This window comes from Manis javanica, chromosome 7 (genome assembly GCF_040802235.1).
Source record: "Manis javanica isolate MJ-LG chromosome 7, MJ_LKY, whole genome shotgun sequence".
Classification (NCBI taxonomy): Eukaryota; Metazoa; Chordata; class Mammalia; order Pholidota; family Manidae; genus Manis; species Manis javanica.
The window spans coordinates 2,862,501-2,870,437 of NC_133162.1; the positions used below are offsets into that span (position 1 = coordinate 2,862,501).

Sequence of the window (7,937 nt, forward strand, 5' to 3'; positions counted from 1 at the left end):
AACTCACTTGCAAATTTGGGGCGTGAATTAGGGGTGAGATGTTGTCTTTAAGGACTCTGCCAGTTTAATTAAGATATGGAAAATTACTTATTGTTCTTCACCACTAAAGTGCTGGGAATTAACAGGCGAATGTGGTGCCTGGGCTTTGCATATCTCTGCCGTGTGTGTGTGTGTGTGTGTGTGTGTGTGTGTGTTTAATACCCATAAGACCCAGTCATTAAACCTCAGGCACAGACGGGGTCCTTGGCCCTCGCCCTCTTGCTTCCCCCGCCCCTCCGCCAGCGCCTCTGAAGAGAGGAGCCCGTGGTGAGGGCAGGGCGGCCCTTACCCTGGCCCAGAGAGGCCTTTGGAAGCCACAGGCAATATTGTCACCATAGATGTGCCTCCCTGGCTGGGCCTGCATTCCATGGCAGGGTCGGGACAGCACTGATTCTGGTGGGTTATGGTCTATTCCATCTGCAGATGAAACTCAGTTTATAGCCCTTCTGTGGAAGAGCGGCTCCTCTGCAGGGCCTCCGTGAAATCACTTCCCTTTGTTTCCCTGTAGGAAGTATTACTTAAGAGGGCGGCAGACCTTGTGGAAGCCTTATACGGGATGCCCCACAACAACCAGGTAGGCGGATGGTGGCTTCACACGCCTGCCCCCTTCCCTGGGTGACCAGGATCCTTGGACAGCCAGCTGGCCTGGGTCCCTTTCTGTGTGTGCGTGTTCCTGCCCACAGCTGCTCACTGAGGGTCTGATGGGAGAGAGCCTTCATCTTTCCAGTTTTGCCCACTACGAATTCAAGTAGAAAGTGATGGGTCAGTGTTAGGAACCAAAAGCTGAAGAACTTGTCACAGGAAGAACCACCTTGAAATCCGTCCAGCGGATTCAGTGGCAGGAGGATGGCTTGGCACTGCCAGGGTTCAGGGTGGGCACTGACTGGTTGTCCTCACGCTGCCAGGGGCCCTGGGGTGCGGAGACTGAAAGGGCCTTCCCTCTAGACATGGATCTGGCTGGCTGCCTCTGATCCAGTGCCTTCCTTTGTGCCTGGGCCGGGTGCGCAGCAGCGCAGGTGTGCCCTCTCAGAAGCACCATGAAATTCTTTTCCTAAGGAAGTTCTCCTCCCATTAGAAATAAGCTCTGTCACAGTCTGGAGCAAGGGGCAATGGAATGCCACTTCTTTGCACGGGGAGGCAAGGTACAGGGGGCTGTGCCAGTTGTGGCCGGCCGAACGTGGCCTCGGGGTGACAGGGTCCCTCCTGCCCTAGGAGATCATCTTGAAGCGAGCAGCTGACATTGCTGAGGCCTTGTACAGCGTCCCTCGCAATCACAACCAGATCCCCACCTTGGGCAACACCCCCGCACACACTGGCATGATGGGCGTGAACTCCTTCAGCAGCCAACTGGCCGTCAACGTCTCAGAGACGTCGCAGGCAAACGACCAAGGTATGCCGTGCCCGGGCAGAGCCCCCAGACTCCACGGGATGGTTGAGGCTTAGCTGCAGCTGGCGTGGCCCAGATCTGCACACTGTCCACAGCAGTCCAAGCCCTGGCTTTGCTCAGGGGCTCCCGCTGCAGATCTGCCCAGCAAGCACAGGGGGAGAATGCCCAGCAGGCCCAGAGACTAATGACTGCAGCCACACGGGCTGCCGCTCAGTCCCTGGTAGTTCTAGAAGTTTCCTTGGAGGTATTCTTAAGTGACTGCTTTCCTTGAAATGCTGGGAGAAGCCGTAGGGTAGCTGCGAGGCAGTAAGCTGAGGAGACCCTTCATGGGTATGTTGCATGGGTGAGATTGGTGTCTCAGTTTGAAGTGAATAAGTCGAGAGAAACCCCATTTCCCCATTGGCACATGGGGGTGCAGGACCCTATTGTTTGAGCCGGTCTTTGAGTCCACTTTGGTCCTCCTCTTAAGAGCCACGCAGGTGGTGACCTCAACGTCTCCCTGTGCTGCCGCTTGGCTCTGCTTACCCCAGTGCCAAGGCTCAAATGAAGCTACTGCTCCCCACCCCCTCCCCACACTTACAGAAATAGCAACCGTAAAAATGAAGACCCCAAAACAGCCTTTTGTGGGGAGTCACGGCCACAAGCAAGCTCTCCTTGTCAGCCATGGCATTTGAAGGTCTGCAGAGGCTGAAAGTTCACATAGTGTGGGGGCACCGACCAGGAATCCAAGCTGCTGATAATTGCTTCTAAAGAGAACCGTGAAAGCGGCTGACGGTTAGATCGAAGTGTGCTCGGCTGGCTGTCGAGGCCGCAGAGACAGGCCGGGCTTGGCGATGAGGCGCTCCAGGAGGGTTGGTGTGATAAGGTTATCTGAGCTGGCTAGAGGCACCAGGGCTGGCGTGGAGTGCGAGGTCAATTAAGAATGTTGAATATATGGTACAGCTTTGCGGGGAAACCCCCCCAAAGTGTCTCTCCCTGATAATAACGTTATTTTTGGCCGGGGGGGATTTTAACAGTCGGCTACAGTCGCAATACAAGCAGCGTGTCCCCGCGAGGATACGTGCCCAGCAGTACTCCCCAGCAGTCCAATTACAACACAGTCAGCACTAGCATGAATGGATATGGAAGTGGCGCCATGGCCAATCTAGGGGTCCCTGGCTCGCCTGGATTTCTTAATGGCTCCTCCGCTAACTCTCCCTACGGCAGTAAGTGTCTGTTTTTGTCACACGTCATCACACAGATTCATGTTCACTGCAGAGTCAAATGTGTGCATTGCTTGGCTGTTCTGTGATGTGAGCTGTTCTGTGAAGGGAGGGTGGCTCTGGAGGCTGGGTGTCCACGTGGCGACGGTCATTGACCACACATGGGCCCCACACGGCCACACTGGAAACCCAAACAACATCGGAACAAAACGGGGCTGCCCAATTGGAGACGGAAGTCCAAGCACGAGTTTGCCTGTTATCCAGACAGTGGCCAAGCCAGAAACATCTCATGCTTGTGTGTCGCCCCCGATGCTCCCGGCAGGGCCCTGAGCACCCTCTGTCGCGTTGCTGTGCCCGGGCCGCGTCCTGACCATGTCTGCTTTGTTACAGTAGTGCCGTCCAGCCCCACCATGGCAGCCTCTTCGGTCACCCTCCCTTCAAACTGTAGCGGTGCCCACGGCATTTTCTCATTCTCACCTGCCAATGTCATCTCCGCAGTGAAACAGAAGAGCGCCTTCGCGCCTGTGGTCCGGCCCCAAGCCTCTCCTCCCCCCTCCTGCACCAGCGCCAACGGGAACGGGCTCCAAGGTGAGGGGCAGCGCGCTGGCCGGGGCCCTGGCAGGCAGGTGCCCAGGTCCCCTGCGGCCAGATGGGCGGGGCCGCTGCATGCTCTCCTCTGGTCCGCGTGACGGGGACCCTGCCCGGGGGTCATACAGATGGCACCACCCCTTCACCCCCACAAGTACCAGGTTCTGCCTCTCAGTTAACGCGAACCATTTCCCCATCCTTCCGAGCTAAGCGTCCTCATGATGAAGCAGCCGCCCCTCTGGGAGTGGGGCCACCCGGGAAAGCAGCGGGGTGGTGTGAGTGTGGCAGGGTACGGGGTCCAGTCCCGTCAGCAAACAGGCCTTCACGGCCGGCACTCCGAGAGCGAGAGCTAGGTGCACCCTGCCCACTGCTTCTGGGCCGGCGGCCGCCTCGTTCACAAGGTAGCGAGATCACCGCAGGGTGAGGATGGCGGGTCACCGTGCCACCTGCAGAGTCCGGCCGGAAACCAGTCGGCCCTCTTGGCCCGAGGCTGAGCACCTTGCCCCAGGGCCATGCATGCTCGGCTGCTGGTGGACTGGAGTTTGGTTTTCTAAGTGATCTCTTTCAGAGATGCAAGAGGGAGAAGGGCTGGCCCCAAGGGCTGTGGGAGGCGCCACCCGCTCACAGCTGCCCACCCCTGGGGCCACGCGGGGCAGGCGCCCAGCCCAGCTGGGTCCCTCCAGGCAGGCAGCCCTCAGTGACCCGTGATGTGTGTGGTGGGCGGGGCCACGTGAGTGCCGTCAGGCCTCGTGATCTTACACGTGGCTCTGTGGTTTCCTGAGGCCCACAGGCACTGAGATTAAGTGGCCGCCATCTGGCCTCTTTCAGACACCACCTTTGGTATATGCTCCTCCCGGTGAAAATCAAATCCAGTTACTCCTTTAAAAAAATGAATCCATTCAACCAGTATTTACTGAGCGCCTACTATGTGCCAGGCTCTCTGCTGGGTGCTGAGGACGTTACCATGGAGAAGACAAACTGGCCCTTTTGTGAAGTCGGTGGCATATTTCACTTTGATGAACTAATGCTCAAAAAAGGAACTGGAAAGGTACCAGTGATTTGAAATAATTGTCTTCACAACATCTCCTAGTGTATGAGAGGGACGCCCAGGCCCCCGAGGGCCGCACTGGCCTGTGAGCCAGCAGCGGCCACCAAAGCAGAATTGCCTATCAGGTAGGTGGCAAGGTGCCACGGCCCCATCCACGTCCACAGGGTGTTGGGGTCCACTGAAAAACGGTGCCCCATGAGCAGTGTGTACACACACAGGTCTTCCAAACCGTAATGTTGTAACGGTGAGTCGGAGATAAATTAATATCGTTGGAATTAATGAACTGAGAAATTGAAGCTCACATCACTTCATGAACAAATGTATTAATATGTTACATGTAAATTAATGAGAATAATCATTCTGACAAAAATTAAACAACACTGAAGTTAAAGATTTAAGTCACATTCATACTGGGAGTCCACAGGGACGCTCGGGCACCTGGCGTTCAGCGGCTTCCTCCTTTATTCCAAGAGGAGAAATCAGGCTCCCCGGGGGAGCTGACTGGCGTCTCCCCAGGGCCCCCGGCCTGGAGATGGCAGAGCAGGTGGGCTGTGAGTGGCTTTGATCTTGGAGAGCCGCGACTCACCATTACGATACAGAACCGTCAGCAGAAGGTCAGAGGCAAGGGCCGAAGGCAGAGGGGAAACCGAGGCATGGCCGGTTTTCACTTAGGGAGCATGAGTGGTGTCTGGGGCCCCCTGAGCCTGCGGGCCGGCCCCGGCTGGCGTCACAGAGGTGACCAGGTTGGTTCACATCTGTCGGCAAAGGTGGCCTCTGGGGAGTCTGGGCCTCCGGCTTCTATAAACAAGCCACTGGGTGTGTGGGAGGGACAGCGTCCCACACACGACATTCACAGGCCTTTCCCTTTTCCAGAGGAAGTGTTTGAGGAGGGCTGCAGTATGGAAAGACTTTGAGGGGCTTTGTCCCCACAGGCACCCCCATCCCCTGAAGTAGGCACCCCCACGCCCTGACCAAGCCAAGGCTGGCTAACGGAGAGGTGGCCCCTGTAACACGCTCCTTTCTCTCTTTCAGCTATGTCTGGGCTGGTAGTCCCACCCATGTGAGGGACTTTTGTTTACCTTCCGCTCCCAGCATCCAACGACAGACTTCAGGGGACACGTTTAGTATATTAAGACAGGCCGGTGGGGTCGTACCTTCCGACATGTCAGCAGCAGTTGAAATGCTACAAGACTGTGGTTAAAGATTTTATTTAAACTGTTAAGAATCAACACGCAAACAACCTACTTCTTCATGAACAATTCCATTTTATTGACTGAACTTTTCTCATATTTTCACATTTCTCAGTCCTGAAGAATAAGGAAAACAAAGCGACACCTATTTTGTATAAAGTTTCTGACTCCGTCTTGGCTATGTCTCGTACTTGCTATGTGTTGGGAGAAACTTTGTGAATGCACCATTTTGATTATCATGAAACACGGATGGAAAATGCCTCCAAACATTTTTCTGTACTCATACTTAGATTCACAATGGTTGTGTATCTCTATAATGTGAAATATTTTTTTGTGGTGAAAAAAGGGGGCCAAGGAGGTATGAGCCATCAAACTGGAACAAAGGATGACTATATGATTAGGAGAATTCGGGGTGGCAAGGGGGGGAGGGAGGGTTTATCATCGCTTAACTTCATCTTAATGAAATGAAACTTTGTAACTTATTGTAGTTAGAAATTGTAACTTTGATATTGAATTCTCTTGCCTTCGACAAGCACACTGACAGAGAAAAAAATGCTACTGTCTGTTGGTTAAAATATTCTCCCACTGCTAGAGCTTCCTGTTAAGCAAGCGTGACTGCAACATTTTTTCCACTTTTGCTAGCACTGTATACTATTGCATTCTTAGGCTACTGTGAGGTCCATGTTTCTTGTACCAGAAATTGTCCTTTTGACTTCTAGATCCTTCTTCCCTAATGTGTTTTGTATGTGGTTATAAAATTGTAGACTTTTGTGATTTTGCCAAAGTTGTAGCTAAATATTTATACACTTGTCTTGAATTTTTTTCAGATCCACTTAAATATTTAGGAAAAAAAAAGTTTTATTCCTTATGTGTCTTATAAGGAATAAAATGGTCTCCATTCAACACTTACTTTTCCATGAACACTTGCAGTTGCTAAGGGACTTTATTTTGTAACATATCGATTATAAATATTGTATTTATCTTTGAAATTTTGTACATTGCTTTTCCTGCCGTTTTCTCTTTTCCTTGTCTGGACAGGTTTTTGGTCCTGGCCTGGTGTTTTGTGATGCTGGGAAGAGCATTAAGCCAAGAACTGTCTCTTTGATCTGTTTTGTTAAAATCCACCCATGTCCTTTTGCATTTCATTTGTACTTCAAAAGTTTGCTATTGTTTAGACTGCCCACCTTTTTTTTTTTTGAGGAAAAGTTAAATTCATTGTTTATTTTTATATTATTTTTAAGTTATCTGAACAAATACTTTTGAGAAAAAAAGTTAGTTGTATAGTCAAAACAAAATGGTGCCACCGGCTGTGACAGATCCTAGTAGATTCCGTGCATGTGGAACAGCCGCGAAGAGGCGACACCGTTTGGGGCTGTGTCCTTACTTTATTTTATTTTATTTTTTTGTAGAATGTAAAAAGTCATTTTAGCTGCCACCCATGACATTGCCACATAGCTGAACTGTGTTTACTGGAAAAATTCAGAGGCCTAAAGTTTAAAATAAAATTTACTTCTGATGTTTTAATTAAAATGTTTGCCACATTAACTTCTCTGATGCCTTAAAAGTGGACTTCTTTAAAGAACCTTTGTGCTATTTTATCACAGGCTTACACCACAATTGTTAATGTTTCCCTTGGAGATGTGTGGTGTAAAACACACACACGCACACACAGAAGCACAAACCTGGTGTTCTAGGGGTCACTCCTTTCTGCATGTGATTCGGCTGCATTCTGCACCCTCCCACCTGCCTCACACTCAGGGAGGCTTCAGAGGAACCCAAATCACCTCTGATTTTAAGTTTTCTCTGACTCTACCTTCTCCGTGGTCAGACCCTGCAGTGCTGTCTGCCTTCTCCTTCATCCTGTGCCTATTAGTGCCAAACCCTCTGTGAGAGCAGAAGGGTCTGTTTTCCCCTCTGCATTCCATGCTTTGCAGGTGCAGCACAGCCAACGTTTTGCAAACTGCAGCTGAATTCAACTTTAAAGCGAAAAGGAGAGACTTTTAAAAACTGTCTTGGCAAAAAAAAAAAAAGAAAAATCACAAAACAATGCACAACAGAAAAGTGTTCATTCAAGGGACTAAGTAAAATAATGTCCCCAGCAGTCAGTGGGTCCCACTCCGTCCCTATGATGGCTGACAAAGGCTTAGCTACGTGGAAAAGCCTGAGAAGTCACTTTGGAACTAAATTGCCTCCGTTTCATTTTGTATAAGTAAGGGTTTGCTCTGACAGCGAGCTCGTGTGTCCACGTTAAGAACATCTGTGAGTCCTCCTACCCGCACTTGGTTTGTGGTTTAGGTTAATTAGACAATGCCCTCATCGCTTCATCGTCTCAAAACTGAGCGCGTCACTAAATGGTAGATTTTACTGTTAAAGACCCTACAATAAGATTGTTTTATCTGTACATTTTTTCAGATATTTAACTGTATAAAAATGTTCATTTTACACAATATTTAATTAAAGTATTTCTTGTCTGTGAATTTCAC

At 50.7% G+C, this 7,937-nt stretch overlaps 1 protein-coding gene across 9 annotated transcripts in view; it reads left to right on the top strand.

Moving 5' to 3' along the window:
- The window catches only part of EBF3 (EBF transcription factor 3), a 114,526-nt gene extending 107,025 nt beyond the window's left edge, over nt 1–7,501 (top strand). For 3 of the 9 annotated variants that reach the window (XM_037011722.2, XM_037011723.2, XM_073240118.1), the window contains 6 exons: nt 548–613; nt 1,252–1,429; nt 2,443–2,631; nt 3,019–3,216; nt 4,152–4,264; nt 5,297–7,501. In XM_037011722.2, coding sequence (XP_036867617.1) covers nt 548–613; nt 1,252–1,429; nt 2,443–2,631; nt 3,019–3,216; nt 4,152–4,264; nt 5,297–5,314 — 762 coding nt within the window. In that variant the 3' untranslated portion in view covers nt 5,315–7,501. The remainder of the gene's footprint in view (nt 1–547; nt 614–1,251; nt 1,430–2,442; nt 2,632–3,018; nt 3,217–4,151; nt 4,265–5,296) is intronic. The other 6 variants (XM_037011725.2, XM_037011727.2, XM_037011724.2 and 3 more) reach the window with 3 other exon arrangements.
- The last annotated feature ends 436 nt before the right edge of the window (nt 7,502–7,937 follow it).